This window comes from Podarcis vaucheri (genome assembly GCF_965113315.1).
Source record: "Podarcis vaucheri genome assembly, chromosome: 17".
Taxonomy (NCBI): Eukaryota; Metazoa; Chordata; class Lepidosauria; order Squamata; family Lacertidae; genus Podarcis; species Podarcis vaucheri.
In genome coordinates this window covers 11043605-11068913 of record NC_138755.1, presented here as the reverse complement: position 1 = coordinate 11068913, position 25309 = coordinate 11043605, and the positions used below count along the sequence as shown (strand labels likewise).

Below are 25309 nucleotides of genomic sequence, written 5' to 3'. Positions count from 1 at the left end.
TACATTTGGGTCTTCAGTTCCTGGTCTCTGCATGAGCTGAAGCAAGAAAGATAACTGGAGCTGAAACTCGGAGGCCATCAGGCAGGTGGCAAAGTTAGAAGGCCAAGTTCTTGGTAACTAAGCATTTGTAGTCTTTCTATCAATTACAGGGAATTATGATATTACATCTCCCTAGTATCTTCCATAGCTGGTTTGCTTGTTAAGTGCTAATCATGGACCCTGAGGCTCTGGGTTCAATCCTTTCACCTCCCAATAAACTTAGACCACTATGATGTGCAAGAATTTGTTAATTTGTACACAAGTGCCCATCTCATTGTGTTAATTGCTAACTGTGAGTCAATTTAGTTCAATGGGTTGCAAATGAGTCCATCCCAGCATTAGAAAAATAATGATGATAATAATGATAATATTTATATCCACCCATCTGGGTGGCTTACAGCATACATAAAAATATAATAATAATAAGTAGTTTTATTTATACCCTGCCCTCCCCAGCCAAAGCCAGGCTCAGGGCGGCTAACAACCAATAATAAAAACAAGTTGAATGAATACAACTTAAAAACAAGATTAAAATGCAACATTAAAACATTAAAATGCAGCCTCATCACAGGAGGAGAAAGGAAAAAAGAAAGAAGGGGGGGGAATCAAACTGACTCCAAGCCTAAGGCCAGGCAGAACAACTCTGTTTTACATGCCCTGCGAAAAGAAATCAGATCCTGCAGGGCCCTGGTCTCATGAGGCAGAGCGTTCCACCAGGCCGGTGTTGAAAAGGCCCTGGCTCTGGTTGAGGCTAATCTAACTTCCTTAGGGCCTGAGACCACTAGGGTGTTGCTATTTATGGAACTTGAGGCTCTCCGTGGGGCATACCGGGTGAGGCGGTCCCGTAGGTATGAGGGTCCTAGGCCATGAAGGGCTTTAAAGGTCAAAAGCAGCACCTTAAAACTGACCCTGTACTCCACCGGGAGCCAGTGCAGCTGGAAAAGCACTGGGTGAATCTGCTCCCATGGCAGGGACCCCGTGAGGAGCCTCGCTGCAGCATTCTGCATCCGCTGGAGTTTCTGGGACAGCTTCAAGGGCAGCCCCGCGTAGAGCGAATTACAGTAGTCAAGCCTAAATCTTTAATAAAACATTAAACGCTAAAAAACAGAATATCTTATACAGATTCCTAATAATACTAATAATGTTTACAGTTATACCCAAATTAAAATAACCGCCAACCCAACTAAACATTTAACCAGCCTCAACCCAACAAAAACAAAACAGAAGAACCAAAATTGAAACCGTTTAAAACATTTTAAAACATGTTAGCTAGTTTCCCCAATCCAATATTTGGTCCTTCTGGCCCTCCATGGGGAAGAAAGGTCTTTTAAGGTCATCCAACCACAAGTCCTATGAGTGCTTAAGAACCACACCTTCCAATGCCTTTCCAGCCTCTTCTTGGTAACCTGACCAGCTCCAATGCAACCTGCCCCCTGCTTAGCTTGGAAACCCTTCCCAATGCTGAACTTAAATTTGCCTGCCTACAGTTTCATAGTATCACTTCTTGTCCTGTCCATGGATGCCCAAAACTTGAAAAAGATCCAAGAGACAATCGAGGGCCTACAATAATATAAAACGAGGCTGAAGGAACCAGAGAGCAGAAGTCCCAGCAAAGGAAGAATGGATACAAAAACTTACAGAATATGCATAAATGGTGAAACTTACCGGAAAAATAAGAAATCAAGATAACAATTTTTTAAATAAAAGAATGGAAATGGACTATTGAATATTTACAGATAAATTGTAAACAGATAAGAACATTGGAAGGATTGCTGTAATAACCTGCAGTTTTATAAGAGTCTATATTTAAAGAAGATGACTAAATGAGCAAATTAAGTTTGGATAGGCAGAAGATATTAAAAATAAATTTAAGGAACCACAGAAAGAGGGGGAAGGAAGTCAAGTTTTGAAATGTCAAAATGATTGTAATTTAGTGAAATGTATAAACTTGAAAAGTTTAAATAAAAAATTAAACAATAATAAAAGGAAGCAGAAGGTGTGGAGAAAGGCTTGGGGAGGCAGGATTTGCTAAGAAACTTGTCCATCAAACATTGGGGGGGGGGGCAGCACTAGATGCAGTCTACTGGTAAAGGCAACTATTTTATGAGAGAGAGGGTGACAAAGAGAGGGGAATGTGCACTTTCCAATTCTTTCCTGTGCTGCGTCATTGCATCCTCTCACTATAGTGTGTGTGTGTGTGTGTGTGTGTGTGTGTGTGTGTTGGTCTCGTGGGTTACCCAAGAGGCAAGGTCCAAGTCCGGTCCGTGGTCAAAGGTGCAAGTGGAGGCAGTCCATAGTAGCTGAAGCTGGGTGCAGGGCAGGGAGTCGGGTGAAGACAGGAACAGGCTTGCAAGCAGGGAGCCAGGGCGGGTCAGGAGCTCAGCCAGGAAAGCAGGACAGGGTTCAGGCAGGAACTAGCAACCAACAAGGTTGCTCCCGCAACTTGGGACTGGGGCTGGCCAGCTTTTATCTGCCCCGAGGCATTAGGGCGGCCCCGATCCTCTGGTGACTCGCCTCACCTGGCCTGGAGGCGAGCACTCCTCCTGCGGGAACTTAGTTCCCTCCGCCTCTCTGCCCTGAGCCTCAGCAGCTCAGGAGAGGCTGGAGGGTCAACGGACCCAGAGGCAACCTCAGCTTCCTCTGACGGGGTTGAGAGTGGAGCACCTGCAGGCAATGGGTCCTCCATCACCTCCGGGGCCAGAGCAGACTCAGCTGACGCCTGCACCTGAGGATCCAGCCCAGGTGAGGACCCTTCAGGCTCAAGCCCCAGCCCCGGCTCAGCTGGTTCTGGAGGAAGGGAATCTTGTGCAGGCTGGGATCTCTCAGGTTCAGCATCTGAGTCCGAATCCCAGGTCATCACAGTGTGTGTGTGTGTGTGTGTGTGTGTGTGTGTGTGTGTGTGTTTAATACTGCAAACCATCCTCCCTCCTCTGGGCCAGACGACTTTGCTGGTGCCACCCATAAAACTTACTTGATCTCCTTGGCGGGCAATGACGGTCCCAGCCTTGGCATGGTGCAGCAACACCCGGTTATTGAGCAAGGAGGAATCCTGTGGAAAGAGAAGAAGGGTGAGGGCAATCTGGGACAAGGGTGTGCTATCAGGGCTGTAGTCCAAGCCCTGCAAGAGTGAAGGGCCATTAGAATATTAAAGGTAAAGGTAAAGGTACCCCTGCCCGTACGGGCCAGTCTTGACAGACTCTGGGGTTGTGCGCCCATCTCACTCAAGAGGCCGGGGGCCAGCGCTGTCCGGAGACACTTCCGGGTTACGTGGCCAGCGTGACAAAGCTGCATCCGGCGAGCCAGCGCAGCACACAGAAACGCCGTTTACCTTCCCGCCACTAAGCAGTCCCTATTTATCTACTTGCACCTGGGGGTGCTTTCGAACTGCTAGGTTGGCAGGCATTAGAATATTATTATTAGAATATTAGAATATTATATGATCCCAAAAACTGTTTGAGGCATTTTCTCCTCTCTCATTTGTTATCCCCAAAACCCCTTCCTTAAAGGGGGGAGGGAGGTTTTTACAGGAGCCAGAAGAACAAGGCTTTTTCTTCTTGCTTAGATGTTACAGTGAAAATGGGTCTCTCTCTCTGGAATGTCAGGCTTAGGCGGGTAGAGATAAGAGCAAGGTTGAATGGGTGTTACTGTAACCCCAGACAGGGGGAGGCTGAAAAGGAGGAGGGTAACACAAGACACAAAGCTATATCTTATTGCTATTAGTGTAAATCACATGTTTTACATGTGAACACCTGTCTATGCATTCTAAAGGGTATAAAAAGCTGACACGCTCAGAATTGGGTGTGCAGATTGCGAGCTTATCGCGCTGTGCTTTAATCCTGCATATGCATTTCAAATAAATCCTTTTGAATCCTGCAAGATTGATTGCCACTTTGTGTGAATCTGTGCTCCGGGGACCCAATGGCAAATATGGAGAAAGTCCAACAAGAGGAGCCAGGGTCTCCAACACCCGGTGGAGCAAAAGGAGCCAGGCCGGCGACCAATCCTGCAGCAAAGAAGCCAGATCCCCAGCATGTCAAAGCCCATGGAGAGCCCAGCTCCTGCAGTGGCAGATGTGGGGTAGGTGAGCTCCCAGAAGGGAAACAACTTGCTGGGCCAGGTGAGGAAATCAGCACTCTTGAAAATTCCCAGGCCTGATCGTGACAGGTGAACATTGCACAGGCTCTCAACCCAAGCATAGTAAAAGAAACATCAACCCAAGAAACGAAACTAATATGGAACCGGTCTAGCTATCACGGCTCGCCTCAAAGACCATGGGAACTGCAGTTGTCTCAAGGCACCAAAACTCACCTCCTTTCCAGGCCTCAAGAGGCTCTGAACCTTAAGCAGTTGGATGTAAGCCCTGACCCCAATTTACAGGGCATTTAATTTCTGTTAATTTCAATGCAAATTGACCTGATCGGCACCTCCCAGACTAATGTGTAGATCAGAATGTAATTATTCTTTTACGAGTTTCGCAATCAAGCTTTTACGAGTTTTGCAACTGCGGTTCTTGAGTGACTCCAGACTGTCGGTATTTTGTGGGAGTGATTCAACCGCATGTCAGAAATTTAGGTTTCTGCATTAAGGAGGATTAAATAATGGGCCCTGTCGCCAACAAATCCACAACCAACTTCTTACAGGTAGGAGGAAGACAGTGTGGGATTAACAACTGACTGATGGAAAGATCCATAGCCTTTGAAACCTTAAGTTCTTTTTCCTAACCAGTTTTTAAAATTGATTTTTAAATTCCTTTTACTGTAATTTTGTACGTTGTATAACGCCTTGCTGCATCCCCCCAAAAAGCTCAGTCTATGAACATTAAAATATATATGAAATATATATTTAAAAGCCTCTGCACAAACAAGTAGAAAGAGCTCACTACTTGTGATCCCCAGCAACTGGAAATCAGGGACGTAACGGGACAAAACTAGCCACTGATGATAAGAAGCCTCTTATGTGGCCTTGAAAACAGAGCAATCAAGAATTTCTGAAACAACAATGGGATATAGCTCTGCCCAAGGCGTGATGGAGAACAGCAACAACTGGGAAAAGATAAAATAAAAAATTCCTTCCAGTAGCACCTTAAAGACCAACTAAGTTAGTTCTTGGTATGAGCTTTCGTGTGCATGCACACGAAAGCTCATACCAAGAACTAACTTAGTTGGTCTTTAAGGTGCTACTGGAAGGAATTTTTTTATTTTGACTATGGCAGACCAACACGGCTACCTATCTGTAACTGGGAAAAGATAGACATACAGTGGTACCTCGCAAGACGAATGCCTCGCAAGACGAAAAACGCGCAAGACGAAAGAGTTTTCCATTTTTTGAGTCGTTCCGCAAGACGAATTTCCCTATGGGCTTGCATCGCAAGACGAAACTTCTTGCGAGTTCTTGCGAGTTTGTTTCCTTTTTCTTAAAGCCGCTAAGCCGTTAATAGCCGCTAAGCCGCTAATAGCCGTGCTTCGCAAGACAAAAAAACCGCAAGACGAAGAGACTCGCGGAATGGATTAATTTCATCTTGCAAGGCACCACTGTAATATTTTACAAGGACAGGAAGAAACATCAAGGACAGAATAATTGCCACACACAGGAAGAACAAGGATACAGTTTGAGTGCCTCACCTGTATAAATCATTTAATGCATGGGTAGGCAAACTAAGGCCCGGGAACCAGGTCTGGCCCAATCGCCTTCTCAATCCGGCCCATGGGCGGTCCAGGAATCAGAGTGTTTTTACATGAATAGAATGTGTGCTTTTATTTAAAACACATCTCTGGGTTATTTGTGGGGCCTGCCTGATGTTTTTACATGAGTAGAATGTGTGCTTTTATTTAAAATGCATCTCTGGGTTATTTGTGGGGCATAGGAATCCATTCATTATTTCCCCCCCAAAATATAGTCTGGCTCCCCACAAGGTCTGAGGGACAGTGGACCGGCCCCCTGCTGAAAAATTTGCTGACCCCTGTTTTAATGTGTCAGTACGAATGGAAGTCGTTAATATTGCAGTTGTCGTATAAGGGATTGTCATTTTGACCGGAGTGTAATTGAAATTAATAAGATTTTGGAACGCAGAAATAAAGTAAATCATCCAACCATCAATTCTAGCATGTCGGGGTGGGGTGGGGCTGAATGATATAATTTGGCATCTGAATGATTGTTATTAGGAACTGTATTATAATTTGGCATTGTTAAAATGAGGCTATTATTGGTTTACAGAGGTACCTCGGGTTACAAACACCTCGGGTTACACCTCGGGTTACAGACTCTGCTAACCCGGAAGTAGTACCTCAGGTTAAGAACTTTACCTCAGGATGAGAACAGAAATTGTGTGGCACCGGCAGGAGGCCCCATTAGCTAAAGCGGTACCTCAGGTTAAGAACGGTTTCAGGTTAAGAACGGACCTCCGGAACAAATTAAGTTCATAACCAGAGGTATGTATTGTAATTGAAAACTAATAAAAAATTATGTGGCCTTGAAAAACCAACCAATTCCCATGCAGAATGAGAAGTAAGGGATCCCAGACGGCATCTACCTCAATCTTCATAAGCTTGACCAGCTCCCGCTTGGCAGCCTCAAAGATGGCGCTCGTCTGGCACCCTTGGTAGGGGCCGAAGGGACAGTCGCCTGTTGCAGAGTCGTCCTCGCAGTAGTTGTAGTGGTAGATCCCAGACGGCTGTTCCTCCACCGTCACCGACTTCCGCTCCCGGGGCTCATGGGATGTCGACTGCCAAGGATGGTGACAAGGTAAGGTCAGGTAGGGGACAGAGGGGGAAAGAAGCTACCGGAGAGGAAGGCTCCCGCGAGAGGGAAAGGAAAGAAACCCACCATCTCCACCAGGCACAACCCGTTTTTTTATATACTGTATAAATACACTGGAACCTTGGGTTTGTTTGTTTTTTACTTTTTCAATTTAAAGTTTGACAATCAATTATCCAACAACCAACATAAAAACAAGATTACAAAGAATCTCCTGAACTTCCCTCCTCCCCTCTGTGGGTCCTTTCATTAACCATTTCCTCCTGCATCTTTTAGAATAATCCAAATCTTTTACATCTCCATTATATCCAAAAATAAACTACAAGTGTTATTCCAATCCTACTAATGATTTTAGCTGTTTACAATGGCTTTTAAGATAACTTTCCCCCATTCCTTGTTAAAAAATTGGTCTTCCCAATTTCTCCTTTTGCCCTTCTAGGCTCTGACGCTTTCTGGTTTAAATTTCTGATTCTTCGCTTCTTTTTGTTATATGCTTGCACTTTGGTTGTTGCTATTGAATCAGTAAGAAAAATGAAACAATGCAAGAGTTTCTACAAAAGTAGAGTACCGTAATTCTAATTCTCTCTCACCTGAAGTCATCTGACTGAGATTACAACCACACATCACCACCTGACAGGCTCCATCTTAGGGAAACCCAGCCAGATGGGTGGGGTATAAAGAATTATTATTATTATTATTATTGTTGTTGTTGTTGTTGTTGTTGTTGTTGTTGTTGTTGTTGTTATTAATAATAATAATAATTCCCTCGCTGTGTATCTATCTAGGGCAGCAACAGCATCCCACAGGCACCAGCAGAGCATCCCAATCGCTAGAGACTCACCCGGGCGAAGCCGGCCAGTGAGACGGAGCTGTCTTCCTGAAGGGACACTGAGATGCGGCCTCGTTCGTAGGCCATGTCAAAGTCTGAGCGGGGGCCCCTCTGGATCCCTGGGTGAGGAAAGAACACCAGAGAAATGGAGCAGACTGAGCCCAAGGCCCGCGGATTCTGCGTCTCCACAGGAAGGCAGAAGGTGGTCAAGGCAGAGAGAGACACATACCTGAGATATCAACTGGCATGGAGATGCAGCGACTCAGCAGCGGGGCAGCGGGAGGTTCCAGCAGACCTGCTTTCAACGGGTCACCTGGCAGTATAAAAGACTATCACTCACCAGGCCCAGGAGACACGTGGGCACCTCATGTTAATAATAATAATAATAATAATAATAATACCATCTTTATTTATACCCCGCCCATTTGGCTGGGTTTCCCCAGCCCCTCTGGGTGGCTCCCAACAGAACATTAAAAACAGAATAAAACTTCAAATATTAAAAACTTCCCTAAACAGGGCTGCCTTCAGATGTTTCCTAAGTCAGGTAGTTGCTTATTTCCTTGACATCTGATAGGAGGGCGTTCCACAGGGTGGGCAGCATTACTGAGAAGGCCCTCTGCCTGGTTCACTGTACATTTCTCGCAGCGAGGGAACTGCCAGAAGGCCCTCGGAGCTGGACATCAGTGTCCGGGCTGAACAATGGGGATATCCTTCAGGTATACTGGGCTGAGGCCATTTAGGGTTTGAAAGGTCAGCACCAACACTTTGATTTGTGCTCGGAAACATACTGGGAGCCAATGTAGGTCTATCAGGACCGGTTTTGTATGGTCTTGGCGGCCACTCCCAGTCACCAGTCTAGCTACCGCATTCTGGATTAATTGTAGTTCCTTGAGAAAAGAGTTCACTGAAAACAGAGATCTGCTTCTTTTAGCGCTGACCTTCATCTGGCTCCAGCCTTGACAGATACGTACACCCGCCAAGGCCAAGAGTATGCAGGGAAAGGAGGAAGGACAGTGAAGAGGGGAGAATCAGCTGAGACAATGTGGGGTGCTGCTCTCCCGGCTGCTATGTAACTCAGACAGAGACCTGCACATGCCGTCAGTAGCAACAAAGCCTCCCTCCCAGCTCCTATGGTGCCATAGTGAGGGGAAGCCACTGGAGGCAGAAGCCAAGCTTGTTTGCTGCCCCAAACATTGGTGCACCCAAGAGAAACTGCTTAAATTTCTGCCTGCTCGGAAGGAGTCAAATACAGCTGTCTGGGGCACAGTAGACAAGAGGGCAGGATTGCTGCTCAGAAAACTGACAACCCACACTTGTCTCCCCGGTGCTCCACTTTTGATTCCAAGAACAGCCCTTATTTCCTTCCCCCGGAACGGACAGCTAAATCCACGCCTGAGATGGCATCCTTTGTTTTTACCTCCCTCGCCTCATCTGCGTTGGGGAAGTTGAAGGTCCAGCTGGGGATGAACTAAATGTTTAGCAGCCAGTGCCTGCAGAACACCAGGCTCGCTGGAAACAGAGGACCCACCCACAGCCTGCCCATGGACGCGTCAAATTCCCTTACCTTGGTCCCTTGAGGAAGCTTCCCCCTGCCTTCCAGAGCTATCCTTGGCATCCTCGATGGAGGAGGCGCTGATGACACGCTTGCTGTGTCGGACGGGGCTGGTACGAGAGGTGTGGCCCGACTGGGGGAATAGCCGCAGCGGTTGCATCTCCTGGGGATGGAGAACACAGTCATGTTTGTCCGAATACATTTATGAGCACAATTCAAAGTGTTGGTGTTGACCTTTGGAGCCCTAAACGGCCTCGGTTCAGTATAGCTGAAGGAGTGTCTCCACCCCCATCGTTCTGCCCGGACACTGAGGTCCAGCGCCGAGGGCCTTCTGGCGGTTCCCTCACTGCAAGAAGCAAAGCTACAGGGAACCAGGCAGAGGGCCTTTTCGGTAGTGGCACCCGCCCTGTGGAACGCCCTCCCATCAGATTTCAAAGAGATAAACAACTACCTGACATTTAGAAGACATCTGAAAGCAGCCCTATTCTGGGAAGTTTTTAATGTGTGACATTTTAATGTATTTTTAATCTTTGTTGGAAGCCGCCCAGAGTGGCTGGGCGGGGTACAAATCTGGGCCAGATGGGCGGGGTACAAATAATAAATTGTTGTTGTTGTTGTTGTTATTACATAAGCAGGGGGGAAGGGGGGTGGTAGTGGAGGATAGATGCTGCCTGCCAAAGCCTTTTGCTTAGCTTAGAAGCCCTAACCCCTAACACAGCGGAGGGAAGGTAGGATGTGCTCAGGGACCAGGTACGGCTGCTTCCCACTCTGAAAGCAGATTCTAGCCAGACAAGGGTGGGGGAGAGAAGGCAGAATGAGGTAGGACATGAACTCACATGGCTGAAAAGCTCATTGGTCAAGCCAAGGTAGTTGTGCAAAGCCAAGAAGGTGACTCTCTGAAGGCGCACCATGATGATCTGAAAGGGAAAGAGGCAGAAGGGCAGGTCAGTTGCACAATTTCCTCACAAGGGGAGCTTTTCAATTCCCTTTTCAATACTCTCAGTCCGAGGGTCGCTTCAGTCCGATAAATAGCCTGTGGCGTTCTCTATAGCAGGGACTGGCGAGGAGGTTTCAGAAACCTCTCTTCTCCACCACCGCATCTTTCAAGGACTTGGAAGCTACTTGGGTTATCAAAAAGACTGAGCTCCACAATTCTGCCTTGGATTGGCTAAATCCAAATGGCATTTGCATGCCTAGAAGACGAACCACCCCCCCCCCCAAAGGATAAAAGCCTCCAGCAGCTGTTAAGTTCCTGGGCATGCCTTGGCTGAACACTTTCAGAGATGCGGTGTTCTGAAGATTGTGACAAGTGGGGGGTGAGCCCTCTTTTTCTCTCCATTTTTATAATCATCATCATCTCGTGGCCTGCTTCTGCCAATCATGGAAAGAGTCAATGATTTACACAAACGCACACAAACATCCCAGAAACCCCTATTCAACCCCCACCCACGGCAAGTATGTGGAATATACTCAACAACATGATCTGGAGGTCAACCGTTGTGCATATAAGCCAGGCCAAACTCATGAACCAGTGTCAGTCTGCTGCCAGCAACTCCTGGCTGGTTGCCCAGCAACGTATAAAGACAAGGAAATGTTTCTTACCGTCCGCTTTTTATTCAGTATTTACAGAGAGAGGCTATAGAACCCAGCCTCTGGGATAATGGCGTTGTCCCGAGTGAATCTCCACCCCGTCTCTCTCACTTCCTCATTCATCATTCTCATCGTCTCCTCTATGGGTGCTGCTATGTGCCTTCTGTCTCTGAGCTCTTTGCTCTCCTACTTTCAAGGCTCGCCGGGTTCTGGGAGATGGAGGGCTTGGAATGCTTTCTAAAGACACTGTGTCCGTTGGCTGTCGCCCCCTTGGTGCACCTTCCTCTTCCTCCTCCTCTTCCATTATTTCCCAGCTTTCCCCCTCATCTGCCTCTGAGCTGCGATGTCCCGCAAACCCCAGTTGTATATCTAAACAGCCTTCCTTTGCCTCCTCCCTGCTCAAGATGGGGAGGTGGTCTCCACCATTCCTCCTCTGCCCAGTCCCTGACAACCCAGAGACTAGAGAACAGAGATGGTGGAGATGCAGAAGTAAGGGGAGGAGACACAGAGAGAGAGAAGGACGGGGGGCAGAGAAGGAGAGACCACTCTGGAGCCAGTGAAGCAATGGGCAGGGCACTCACCTGCACCACCCGGACCAGGCTCTCAGGGTACTTCTCAAAGACAGCCGAGAAGGCCTCCACTGGCAGACGCAGGACTGTGGAGTCCTCAGCTACCCGTGCAGAAACTGTCCGGTACGGGCGTTGGTGACCCTGTTGGGAAACTAATCTTAGAACAACAGGGGCCTGGCCCCTGATTCGATACACACCCGCCGCTCCAAAGAGTCCATCTTCCTAGACAACCACACATTTTTTGTCAGAAGGCAGTGTCAGTACGCCTTTCAACCGATGTCAGTGACTGGGCTAGGCAACTGGAGCACTTTCAGAGACCCTCCAGTCCTGGAAAGCAGATCTCAGTGCACTGGACTCACAACCGTGAATTGTGAGCACCAGACTCAGCAGAGTATAAATAACATGGAAGCTAGCTGTGAAGAGTAACTGCTTTTATTTCTAATAGCTACTACAAATTAAAGAACTACTGGCTTGCATGAATGTTACAGCTCCCACTCAGCCATCTAGTCACTACATAGATAAGACTCTCTCCATACACACAGTCAGGCAGGAGAGGAAGAAGAGAAGAGTAGTTTCCACCCCCTCCTTTCTCAAAACATCAGATCAGGAGATTCTTGCAATGGGAGGGGGTGAAAATATCAATAGGCAGACGCTTAAAACGGGGAAGTGGTGGGGGAGAGAGGAACCTGTGGGGCCCCACCAAGTGTTGTTGGACTCCAACTCCAACCCTAGCCAGCACGGCCAATGGTCATGGAAGATGGGAAGAAGAGAAGAAGAAGAGTTTGGATTTGATATCCCGCTTTATCACTACCCAAAGGAGTCTCAAAGCGGCTCACATTCTCCTTTCCCTTCCTCCCCCACAACAAACACTCTGTGAGGTGAGTGGGGCTGAGAGACTTCAAAGAAGGATGACTAACCCAAGGTCACCCAGCAGCCACATGTGGAGGAGCGGGGAAGCGAACCCGGTTCCCCAGATTACGAGTCCACCGCTCTTAACCACTACACCACACTGGCTCTCTCCAACACCGGGCGTTGTTGGACTCCAACTCCAACCCTAGCCAGCACGGCCAATGGTCATGGATGATGGGAGGTGGAGCTTAGCAACAGCTGCAGCACCATGGGTCAGCACCCCTGGGCTTAAACAGATCGGGATCCTTCTGCTCCACCAATTCCAGACACAGAAGAGATCATGGTGCCTCGGCTGCTGCTAGCCTCGAGATCGGTTCCCACCTTTAGCTCATCCCGTGGGGCAAGCCAGGGGAGGGAGCAGCATGGGTGGGAGAAGGAGCAATGAGGCTGGAACCCACAACTAGAAGAACTTGGAGCCTGGAGCCACATGGTGGAAATGGCAAGGAAGAAGATTTAGGCTGACGACGAGGCGAAACTTCGTAACTGCAAGAGTTGTCTGACAGGGGAACAGACTTGCCTCAGGAAGGGGTGGGCTCTCCTCCCCTGGAGGCTTGGGATGCTGTGGTTGCATCCTCCACTGCAGTCCCTGCGTGGAGGAAGGGGCCAGACTAGATGGCTTTGCAGGCCCTTTCCGTATCTAGGATTCTGACAAGCTGAGGAGGACAAGGATCCTACCGTGATGACGTCCAGGATGCTGAGGAGGCTGTGTACGCTGTCACCCGGAAAGACCTCCTTCACAAGGGTCTCTTTCCCATCCTGAATCAAACAAAGAGATTTAATTTTTTTAGACAATTGTTTATTTGGTTTTCAAATCAAAGTTTTACAATCACATATCCAATATATAAAAAGATTCCAAGGAATCTCCTGGACTTTCCTCCTCCCCTTTGTGGGTCCTATTGTTAATCATTTCCTCCTGCATCTTTTATAATAATCCAAATCTTTTACATCTCCGTTCTGTCCAAAATTCAACATTAAACTACAGTCGTACCTCGGCTCCCAAAAGCCTTGGGAGTCGAACACGCCGGCTCCCAAATGATCAAAAACCAAAAGTGAGTGTTCTGGTTTTCGGATGTTTTTTGGGAAGCGGAATGTCCAGTGCGGCTTCCGCTATTGTTTCTGGTGCGCCTGTGCAATTGGAAACCAAACTGAAGCCACACCTTGCATTCTGAATATTTCAGAAGTCGAATGGACTTCCAGAATGGATTCCGTTTGACTTCTGAGGTACGGCTGTACAAGTGTTATTCCAGTCATGCTAACAATTTTAACTGTTTACAATGGTTTTTAAGATAAATTATAAATGTTCCCCATTCCTTATTGAAATGTTGGTCTTCCCGATTTGTGATTCTTCCAGTCATTCGGCATTTTGCCCATTCGGCATTTTCCATCAACTTAATCTGCCATTCTTTTCTGGTAGGGACTCTGTCTTCTTCAACCAAACAAAGACATTTGCAATTGGCTAGCCACGCTCAGACCCAAACAGAGCACCCCTCCCCACGTCATCCTTTGCAGGAACCACAACCAAGGTCTCCCGCACAAGCCCCACTGGAACGAACAAGAGCTGCATGCAACTGTGCCAATGGGTCTTGTGCAGCTCTGTTCGTTCCTTGCCGCGACGAACGCCAGGCCATGCCCAACTCTTGCCCTCTGAGCCACATAGCAATGCACGGCTATGGAATCGTCCCCATGGAGTTTCCTGATGTTGCCCGACTGAGCTCCCCGCTGCCCTCACCTGCTCAGACAGGAAGAGCTCCAGCTTTCCGTCTTGGACCACGTAGATGCTGGTGTCAGGCTGACCCGGGCGAAAAACGTACTCGCCTTGCTGGCACTGCTGGAAGGTCATGTGCTTGCACAGCTCCAGGAACAAAGGCTTCTCAAAGTGGCCTAGCACCCTGCGAGGAAGGAAGAGGGAACCATCACCACAACACTCTCCTTGCACCACGCCATGCCCCTGAAGAGGCTTCAGAAACATCAGAATTCAGTTGCTCATTGCAGCAAGACAGCATATTATATCGATCCCGGTCTGACTGCCCTGGCCACCGATTAGTTTCCGGGCCCAGTTCAAAGTGCTGGTTTTGACCTATAAAGCCTTAAATGGCTCAGGGTCACAATACCTCAAGGACCACCTCTTTCCATATGAACCTACTAGGACCCTGAGATCAACTTCTGAGGCCCTTCATCGTGCGCCTCCTTCACGACAGGTCCAGAGGGTGACAACACGAAAACGAGCCTTTTCTATAGTGGCTCCCTGTCTGTGGAATGCTCTCCCCAGGGACGTTCGCCTGGCGCCTTCATTATACACCTTTAGACACCAGGCGAAAACATTACTCTCCAACTAGGCCTCTGGCTGATTGACATCCAATGCCCTTTTAAGATTTATTGTGGACATGGGGAATTATTGGGTTGTTTTTGTTTTTATTACATGTTCTGTGTTTTTATACTGTGATTTTGCGTTAAGAACCGCCTTGAGATCTGCAGGTATAGGGTAATATATTACTACTACTAATAATAACGATGTTGGCTATTTGCTCTGGGCTGGCTGCAAAACCCATAAGGATAGCAGCAGCAAGGCATTCCTTTTAGGTATAATCACAAACGATATTCCTGACAATCAGAGGAAAGTATTCCTCTATGTGACAACAGCCGCCAGGATGCTCATAGCAAAAAATTGGAAAGGGAGAAAAATTCCATAAATGAAAGAACGGCAAATTAAATTTTGTGAATATATACATCTGGCAAGACTCACAGCATTCATAAGGGGACAATTGGACCAAAAATTATTAAAAGAATGGCGATGTGCTAAAGAGTATATGAAAAAACATTGTTCTGGAGTAAGTATATCGGTATGTAACGAATGAAGCTTTGCAGGGTTAAAGAAAGAGATAAATGGTGCAAAAAGTATAAAGATAGAGGTAATCTACATTAGACACAATTTAGAAAGAGTAAAAATTTCGAGGTCTTAGAACAAAGGAAGGAAGTCAATATGTGTATACGTACGTAACAATTAGAATGATGATATGGTTTTATTTGTAGATGTGGGGATTTTTTGTTTTTTTGTGTGTTTTGCTTGCTTGTACTGCTTTATTTTGGATTCGATGTTTGTAACTTTTGTTGTAATTTTGCATTGAAAAAAGAATAATTAATTTTTTTATTTTTTTTTAAAAAGGATAGCAGTAGCAGCAGCAGCAGCAAAGCCAAGGAGCTGGGGAGAGGATTTAGCAACCTGTTCCCCAGGCACAATTTCCTCTTCACGGTGAGGCTATATGCACATCCTCTATGAGGTGTGGTGAATGTGCACAAAGGCCACTTGTTAGGAGCATTAATTCTTGTTATTCCCCACGCACAGCAATCCAATTTGCTTGAATTCCCTCCCTTTCTGTGTACTGTCCTAAAAACCAGGTCGTTGGATTCTCTTGAGAGTAGCAGAACCAGAAAGAAGAAGAATGGCAGAAGCTAGTAAATGGCTGCCCCAAATGTTGCGTGGAACCGACACTGCTCAAATCTGCGCCAAGGAAAACAATGCAGGGAAACTTGAAAGCTGGAGATGTAGCTGTTACTTCAGGGGTAGCCAAGATGGTGGCCTCCAGATGTTTCGGACTACAACTCCCATAATCCCTTGTTGGCTGCGGCTGATGGGAGTTGTCCACAATATGAGGAGGGCACCAAGTTGCCTCAAATTGGGAAGCGTTTTAGCAAAAGCTGAAAAACGGCCTCTCTCCAGCTTGAAGCATGCATGCAAAAGCATCCCCTTCCCCACCGCCATCATATTCTTATTAATTTTGTTAGCTGTATCATCATCTGGCTTCCTACATTCTGGTGAAGGGTTGCGGCCTGGCAACAGGATCCTGACTATGTGGCAAAGCAGAGGCACGCTCTGTTCAATGGCTGTGCCAGCTGCCCAGGTACAGTGGTACCTCGGGTTAAGAATTTAATTCATTCTGGAGGTCCGTTCTTAACCTGAAACTGTTCTTAACCTGAAGCACCACTTTAGCTAATGAGGCTTGCCACTGCCGCCACGCTGCTGCGCGATTTCTGTTCTCATCCTGAAGCAAAGTTCTTAACTCAAGGTACTATTTCTGGGTTAGCGGAGTCTGTAACCTGAAGCGTCTGTAACCCGAGGCACCACTGTACTTCCTGTGGCTTCCCCCTTGACCTCCTATCCAGGTCACAACCTGAACCCCCCCCCCCCGGCACGTACCGCACATTCTTCAGCATGTAGAGCACTTCGGAGGGCAGGTGAGAGTTGGCCACGTCAAACTCTGTGAGATCGGCCTCCAGGACGGAGGGGGGCGGCTCCTTCAGCTGAAGGGTGGGCAACTCCTTCTTAATACGCAGGATCCTGAGCGGAGGGAGGAAAAGGCAGAGGTTCCTCAGAGGGTTGGAAGGAAGCCAACCAACCAGCCAGCCAGTTTCTTGTTCTTGCAAATAAAGACAGAGACTCCCTCCTTCCTTCTACAGTGGGCGCTCAGGTTGCGAACATGATCCGTGCAGGAGGCACGTTCACAACCCGCAGCGTTCGCAACCCGCAGCGCCACGTCCGCGCAGGTTGCAATTTGGCGCTCCTGCGCATGCGCAAAGCGCACTTCAGCGCTTCTGCACATGCGCTGAAACCCAGAAGTAACCCGTTCCAGTACTTCCGGGTTCGATGCGGTGCGCAACCCGAAAACATGCAAAAAAACAACTAATACACCCCTCTTCCTTCCATGCTCATTTTAGCTTTTGGGGGAATGTGCCAGTTTGATAATAATAATAATAATAATAATAATAATAATAATAATAATAATTATTATTATTATTATTATTATTATTATTTATACCCCCGCCCATCTGGCTGAGTTTCCCCAGCCACTCTGGGCAGCTCCCAATTGAGTGTTAAAAACAATACAGCATTAAATATTAAAAACTTCCCTAAACAGGGCTGCCTCCAGATGTCTTTTAAAAATAGGATAGCTGCTTATTTCCTTGACATCTGATGGGAGGGCGTTCAACTGTTTTTAAGGCCTGAAAGAGGCGCTGGATTCACTCCCTCCTTCACACCGGGTCCTCTGTTTCATTTCTATATCGCTATCCTGCCCCGAGTTCACTGTGCCCACTTAGGAATAAACAACATTGCAAGTTTCAAGGTTCATGATGCATGCTCTCTCTCTCACTCTCTTCAAGTTTCTAGTCCTCACAGGTGAAGGGAGCAAAGATGCAGAACTTGAAGGGACACAGAGGCATGTCCGAAGAAGGACCCAATTTGTGTGTTTGTGCAGGTTAACTACTTGCCTGCAGACTGCCTCACCAGAGTGGTGCATGCTCTAGTTATCTCCCGCTTGGACTACTGCAATGCGCTCTACGTGGGGCTACCTTTGAAGGTATCCCGGAAACTACAAGTAATCCAGAATGCAGCAGCTAGACCAGGAATAGGCAAACTTGGCCCTCCAGATGTTTTGGGCCTACAACTCCCATGATCCCTAGCTAGCAGGAGCAGTGGTCAGGGATGATGGGAATTGTAGTCCCGAAACATCTGGAGGGCCGAGTTTTCCTATGCTTGAGCTAGACTTTGCCCAAATATGGCCCTTCGTTTCCCTGACATGTGCGTGCTTTCTGCTCTAGCTGACCGACTCACTTTTTGGCAATGTTCAACATCTTGAGCTTCTTCTTCATGCGCGGACGGGAAGCAGACATGGTGGTGTCGACCAGAGAGGAAGTGGATTGAGAAACCTAGCAAGAAAGGAAATGTGGTAAGTGGAAGGAGGAACCCTGCAGCCACCCAGGCCTATATACCTGCTGCCGGTCTTTTGTTACACACATTTACTAGCCAGGATCAAGGCACCTCAACAGAGGCTGTAGGTTACCCTGCGAAGAGCCATACTTTGCATATCAGCTTCTCCCCTTGGGCAGGTATCTTGGGAACCACATGACGAATATCAACAGGAAGGGACTGATCCTGGCCCAGCCACACAAACACCCTCAACAGTCCCTGCTCCCACACCTGCCAAAGCCTTCACTGTCCAAGATATTTTCCTGAATAAGCAGACTGAAATTCCCAGGTGTCAAAAAGGGTTATTTATATAAGCCACTACTGCGGCATGAGTTTTCTGAGCCCCAAAATGGAAAATGAACGAGGTCCCAACCAAAGAAGAGTGGCAGCTTAAGTTGACAGAGCATGCACAGCTTGCAGACTTAACATATAGAATAAGAGAACAAGAAGAACAGACGTTTAGAGAAGATTGGGAAACGTTTATTGAATAGATGGGAAATAACCGTGTACAGTTGAAAAAAACTGACAGCGTTAAGATAAATTCAGCAGTGTAAATAAGTTATGATGGATGTAATAATGGAATAACGAATTGTATTGTTTTTGTAAAATATGCAGGAATTTATGATATGTAATATGAACCATGGAAGCAGAAGAAGGGAAGTCACTGATATTTTAAGGATGTAAAAATGAGTACCGTCATAGCTCGGAAGTCAAACGGAATCCGTTCCTGAAGTCCATTTGACTTCTAAAACATTCGGAAACCAAGGCACGGCTTCTGATTGGCTGCAGGAAGCTCCTGCAGCCAATCGGAAGCCCCGTTGGATGTTTGGGTTCCAGAGAACGTTTGCAAACCGGAACACTCTCTTCCAGGTTTGCGGCGTTTGAGAGCCAAAACGTTTGACTCGCAAGGCGTTCAGGATCCAAGGCGGGACTATACTTTAAATTGGAAAACAGAAAATTTAATAAAAATTATAAGCAATAGCAGAAGGGCCAGAGTCACGGTGACCGGCCCAGACAACAGGAGGCTCAAGTAAGATTCAGGATGCAGAGAAGCCATTCGCTGAGACACCGCATAATTCCCCATTCCCAAGTCAACCAATTCATCTCAAAGAAGTCATTCTACCACTCCAGCACAACAATTCCATGCCAAACACACACACTCACACTGTGGGTCCTGTCCCTTTCCTCCAATTACCTTGCGCATTATCTTCCTCCCGTAGAACAACACTTTGTCCCGCTTGCGAAAGCGATATTTGGGTTGTTCCTGGGCCTGGACCTCTGCAGGGAAGGGAGGAAGGAGGAGACCAAAGATCAGGTCAGGTCAGCAGGCCCGGCCCGGCCCCGCCTTGGCAAAAAAGCTGCCCACCGGCACGGCACGCCCACTTCCCACGGCCCCATTGGAACTTACTCTGAAGGCGGAACCGGCGGATCAGCACCAGGATCAAGGCGGCAACAAGCAGCACGGAGAGCCCGACTCCTATCATGACACCCAGCACCTGTGGGGAAGGGTTAGCACCAAATTGGCGTGTGGGTTATGGCCTGCTTGGAAAGGTGGCAGGCTGGCACTCTGTGCCCGGCCATTGAATCACTTTACTGTGGGAGTCACTCAGGGCAGCCCCATTCCTTTGTGCAGAGACACAGCCCAAGAGGCTCTACTGTTCTGGGCCGATGCATAGAAGATTCCAACCTTGAACTGGCAGCTGTCAATTATCTGTCATGGGTGTGGCCCTAGGGGTTTGCTCATCACTGGAATTTACAGGTAAAGTGGGTTTGGGTGTGTGAGATAATTGCTTTTAACATCCACCTGCCCTGGAGAGCCAGAATGCGACTGGCCTTAGGAAGCCACATGGACTGCGAAGCTCACCAGTCCAAACCTCTTCACTGCCTTTAAAATGCAATAGCAGGATAATAATTTTGTGACTAAACGGGCATAATTTTAGCCTCCAACGAGGCGCGTCTGTTTTCTCGACGTTGCTGCTAAATGCAACGAAACAAGCCTCTGGCGCCCGTCTCAGCACCCAGAATCTAGCTGCTGTGTGTTTAGCAAGCCAACACTGTGGGACCCCCCCCCCATCCCAATTCAGAGATCTTCTTCTCTTCCTGCTTATAGGAAGGTATCTGAGATTCTACTGCTTTGACAGGCTTTGCATTCTCAGCAATAGATGTTGCTGATTGAAGTGTGTTTAAATCTGGCTTATTCCTTATCTTGGAGACCATTGTAAGCAGATGAAAACACTAGCAGGGTTGCAATAACACTTCTAATGTAGGAAGAACTATGGAGACAATGGCGTTTTAGCAAAGATGGACTATTGAAAAAGATGCAGAAGGTTTGATAATGGGCCCCATGGAGGGGGAAGGTGGGAAGTCCAGAGATTCACAGGAATCTCTCAAACCTTGATGTGTATGGTTGTATTGCTATAATTTTATATACAGTGGTGCCTCGCAAGATGAAAAGAATCCGTTCTGTGATTCTCTTCGTCTAGCGGTTTTTTTGTCTTGCGAAGCAAGCCCATTGAAGGATTAGCGGATTAGCGGCTTTTAGCGGCTTTTAGCAGCTTATCTGCTGCTCGGATCAGCTGATAAGCGGTTTAGCGGCTTAGAAAAAGGGGGGGAGGAAAAAAACCAGCAGGAACTCGCAAGACATTGTCGTCTTGCAAAGCAAGCCCATAGGAAATTCGTTTTGTGAAGCACCTCCAAAACGGAAAACTCTTTCGTCTAGCGAGTTTTCCGTCTTGCGAGGCATTCGTCTTGCAGGGCACCACTGTACCGTATTTTTCGCCCCATAGGACGCACTGGCCCATAGGACGCACCAAGTTTTTTTGGGGGGAAATAAAGGGAAAAAAATTATTTCCCCCCCCCCAGGCGCTTGTGGGGCCGGTAGCAGGGAAAAGCACTCTTCTCCCCGCCTTCAGACCAGGTCTGGGGACAGCGGGAAGACGTGCTGCGCCTCCCAGCTGTCCCCGGAGCTTGCGGGGCAGACAGCAGGGAGAAGCGCTCTTCTCCCCGCCGCCCGCCTTCAGATCAGGTACGGGGACAGCGGGAAGACGCGCTGCGCCTCCCCACTGTCCCCAGAGCTTGCGGGGCTGGCGGCGGGGTCTCCCCACCGTCAGCCTCTAAACCACTTCAGGAGACAGCGGGATGGCGGCGTTCCGCCTCCCTCTGTCCCCCGACCTTGTGGGGCTGGCGCTGGGGCTCTCCAGGCTTCAGCGAAAGCGTGCATTCGCCCCATAGGACGCACACACATTTCCCCTTCATTTTTGGAGGGGAAAAAGTGTGTCCTATAGGGCGAAAAATATGGTATGTAAAATCAAATAAAAAATATTTCAATAAATAAATAAATCTGGCTTATTCCAGGGCTGTTTTCTGAGGTGCTTCAAGTGGCTTACTCTGAGATTATTTTTACTGGTTGCTTTTATATTGGACTTCGATTAGGCGTTAATGGTTGGGTCACCAACTTGCTCAGAGAAGCAAGATAAAACAAGCAAACAAAGGCATGGCACTTTGCTTTTATCATGCAAGAGCAAATATGGTGACAGTTCCCACATCTACCTTATAAGGTGAGGAGGTGAAGACTTTCCGAAGGACTGAAGAAACAGATCCCTTTCCTCAGAATTACACAACCCATCCTCTAGCAGTGTGTGTCCCTCCCCACTTAGTTTGACACCCATGCAAAGAGGTGTCTGTCCTGGGCAGCAGGAAAGCACGGACCAAGCTTTCCTGGTGTCTGTGCTAGGAGGCGGTTTTGTACAGGTGTGCCGCAGGTGGCAGCACCCACCGCATACCTCCCCGAGGCAGACCCCCAAAAGTGTTCTCTGTCCCCTCTCTACTCACCATGCTGGCCTGCAGCTGATCTGCCACAAAGAGCTTGACGTTGGAAAGTACAACGGTCAGGGTTGCATCCTGCAGTGGGAGAGAACACAGCAGACACTGAAAGGCAGGATCAAGAATGGAGGACTCCAATGCAGAGGAGGGGGAAAGAGATTAGAGGGCTTCCTGGGGCAGCGGGTATAGGCCAGGTTGTGGCGGGTGTTTCAAGGATATAGTTTGAGTGCCTCACTTGTAGCTTCATAAATCATTTAATGTGCGAACACAAATACAGTGGTACCTCTGGATGTGAACGGAATCCGTTCCAGAGCCCCGTTCACATCCTGAAGCAAATGCAACCCATGTCCGCGCGTGCGCGGGTCGCTGCTTCCGCGCATGCGTGTGACATCATTTTGAGTGCCTGCGCATGCGCGAGTGGCGAAACCCGGAAGTAACCTGCAGAGCACAACCCGAAAAAGCTCAACCCGAAGTATGACTGTATGTTATTAATATTGCAGTTGCTGTATATGGAATTATTATTTTGACTGGAATGTAACTGAAATTAATAAGATTTTGGAACACAGAAATAAAGAAACTCATCACACCCTTAATTCTAGCACGTGGGGGGCCATCTAAATTATATAATTTGGTATCTGAATGATTGGTATTAGTAATTGTATTATAATTTCGCATTGTTATAATGAGGCTATTATTGGACTGTAACTGAAAACTAATAAAAATTATTATATAAAAATGATTATGCTTCAAGCAGTCACGCCTAAGTTTCCATTCAGCTCACACAAGAAACGTTCCTTTGACAGGAACTAAAAGGTAAAGGGACCCCTGACTGTTAGCTCCAGTAGCGGACGACTCTGGGGTTGTGGCGCTCATCTCACTTTATTGGCTGAGGGAGCCGGTGTACAGCTTCCAGGTCATGTGGCCAGCATGACTAAGCTGCTTTTGGCGAACCAGAGCAGCGCAAGGAAACGCCGTTTAACTTCCTGCCACAGCAGTACCTATTTATCTACTTGCACTTTGATGTGCTTTCGAACTGCTAGGTTGGCAGGAGCAGGGACCGAGCAATGGGCACTCACCCGGTTGTGGGGATTCAAACCGCCGACCTTCTGATCGGCAAGCCCTAGGCTCTGTGGTTTAACCCACAGCGCCACCCGCGTCCCATTCATTCATTCAGTCATTAACTAGGGTACCATTAATTCCCAAGGTCTTCAAAAGAACAGAGCCAACCAACAAGCAAAAAGAACCTCTCCGTCTAGAAGCAAAGCTGTTTCTCTGTATGGCAACAGAAACTTAACAGGGATAAAGGAAAGCTGCAAAAAGAATGGATGGGCAAATTGCAGGTGGGAAAGCAGAACAGCTCTAGCCCATTCTTCTTCTTCTTATTATTATTATTAAAGATTTTCTTGATTTACAAAAGTGTGTGCAATGTCTCTCTCTCGTTTTTTGGTGTTACCTCTTGCTCCTCCTGTGGCTCTGATTCACTCTGCCCCATGACGGCTATCGATGTCGCTTCCAGGCCCAGTGCATTAAGGACCCTGCATACAAGAGAAACATTTTATAAAGCACCCAGGACAATATAAAACGTGTGTTTTCCATGTAACTGGGCTTGAAGTCTTGTACATTTAGTGGGAGAGGAATCGAGGTGGGCCGGTCAATAATGGTGATTCCACGGCAGACACTACTATGGTTTTCCAGGGAGTAAGAGCATGTCAGAGCAGGTTGGATCAAGGTCCTGATGATCAGCACAGGTGGTCAACACATGGCTACTGCTGGCTTCACTTGAACTCAGGGCCCCAAAGGGACAGGTGACACCCTCATTCATCCAAGACATTATTTTACAAACTTGTAGGCTGGGATCTTTCAAGAGAAGGATGAGGCTTGATTTTAGGTCGCCATTATTCTGTCTAGCCTGCGGGCCACGATGGGCGACACATATGTAAGCAAATTGGTTTCACAACCTCCAACGTTAGACCAGAGAAAGATGAGTTGTTTTTCTACGTTAAGAGAAGAATGATTTCATAGGGAGCATGATGAACCTCTGAGTGATCTGCTAGCACACCTTGCCGAAGAAGTATTGAAATATCGTTTACAAAAATATTTGTTCTTTATGGAACATTGGGCTGTGTTCAGCATAGCACCAAGAAGCATTTGCACAAGTGGAAAAACTTCTGCTTGTACTACGAGACTTTCCCCTGATTCTCCTCTCCCCTGTGCTCCCCCAAATCTCTCTAGGGAAGATTTGGGTTCAGCACGTAACAGAGGGGCAGGGTTTGGAGTGAGAGTCCCGTGGCACACATTTATTTCTTTTTAAAAAAAGTTTGTTTATTTATGTTTTACAGTCAATTTAACATTTCAAAATTTGACTTCCTTCCCCCTCTTTTCTGCAGTTCCTTAAAATTATTTTAAAAATATCTTCTGCTTATTTATCTATTACAAATATATACAGTGGTGCTTCAGGTTACAGACTCCGCTAACCCAGAAATAGTGCTTCAGGTTAAGAACTTTGCTTCAGGATGAGAACAGAAATCGTGCTCCAGCGGCGCAACAGCAGCAGCAGCAGGAGGCCCCATTAGCTAAAGTGGTGCTTCAGGTTAAGAACAGTTTCAGGTTAAGAACAGACCTCCAAAACAAATTAAGTTCTTAACCCGAGGTACCTCTGTACTCATATAAAACTGCAGGTTATTACATTAATCCTGCCAATGTTCTTATCTGTTTACAATTGATCTGTAGATATTCAATAAACCATTTCCATTCTTTTACAAAAAGTTTGTTATACTGATTTCTTATTCTTCCGGTAAGTTTCGCCATTTCTGCATATTCCACAAGTTTTCATATCCATTCTTCCTTTCCTGGGACTTTTGCTTCTTTACACTTTGGGGCAAGTAGCATTCCTGTCACTGCAGTAGCATACATAAATAAATTTCTATACAGTCGTACCTTGTTTTGCGACTGGGATCCATTCTGGAGCCCCGGCCGCTAGCCGAAAAGGACGCAGGGCAAAGCGCAGCGTCTGCGCATGGAGCACAATTAGCACTTCTGTGCATGCGCGAGCGGCAAACCTGGAAGTAACCCGTTCCAGTACTTCTGGGTTTGTCGTGGACGTTCGCCAGAATGGACGCTAGACAAGGCAGATGTTCGCAGAGGTATTACTGTACAATTTAGGTAGTTCTGTCTCCACAATTCCCAAATACTTTGGGGCACATTTATTTAATTATCACCCACCGCCTGGGATCCTCCGCCCTCAAACCAGCCAGCAGGTATGTGAGTAAAGAACAGCCAAACGTTGCTACAGGACCATTTGCAGTGCTATCTGGGCCAGTGCTAGAGGGAGCAGGAAGAGCTCTCCAAATGACAGGGATGCAGCAGCTGGAAAGGGGAGCTCCAGATGCCTCAAAATTAATAACAAAGCAGGAGAGGAGGAGGGAGAACTGCCTGTCAGGCAATATTTAGGCAGGGAAAGTCCGGCCTGAGGAGAATCAGGTCCATCGCTCAGGAGAGGAGAG

At 47.4% G+C, this 25309-nt stretch overlaps 1 protein-coding gene across 6 annotated transcripts in view; it reads right to left on the bottom strand.

Moving 5' to 3' along the window:
• The window catches only part of PNPLA6 (patatin like domain 6, lysophospholipase), an 84209-nt gene that overhangs the window by 44093 nt on the left and 14807 nt on the right, over window positions 1-25309 (bottom strand). For all 6 annotated transcript variants that reach the window (XM_082204555.1, XM_082204556.1, XM_082204557.1 and 3 more), the window contains exons 2-16: window positions 23260-23341; window positions 21816-21884; window positions 19393-19480; window positions 19180-19262; window positions 17850-17944; window positions 16437-16577; window positions 13971-14130; window positions 12917-12997; window positions 11345-11473; window positions 10010-10090; window positions 9186-9336; window positions 7851-7934; window positions 7634-7740; window positions 6569-6760; window positions 3011-3088 (exon numbers count right to left, since the gene is read on the bottom strand). In XM_082204555.1, the coding sequence (XP_082060681.1) occupies window positions 3011-3088; window positions 6569-6760; window positions 7634-7740; window positions 7851-7934; window positions 9186-9336; window positions 10010-10090; window positions 11345-11473; window positions 12917-12997; window positions 13971-14130; window positions 16437-16577; window positions 17850-17944; window positions 19180-19262; window positions 19393-19480; window positions 21816-21884; window positions 23260-23341 (1621 nt within the window). The remainder of the gene's footprint in view (window positions 1-3010; window positions 3089-6568; window positions 6761-7633; window positions 7741-7850; window positions 7935-9185; window positions 9337-10009; window positions 10091-11344; window positions 11474-12916; window positions 12998-13970; window positions 14131-16436; window positions 16578-17849; window positions 17945-19179; window positions 19263-19392; window positions 19481-21815; window positions 21885-23259; window positions 23342-25309) is intronic.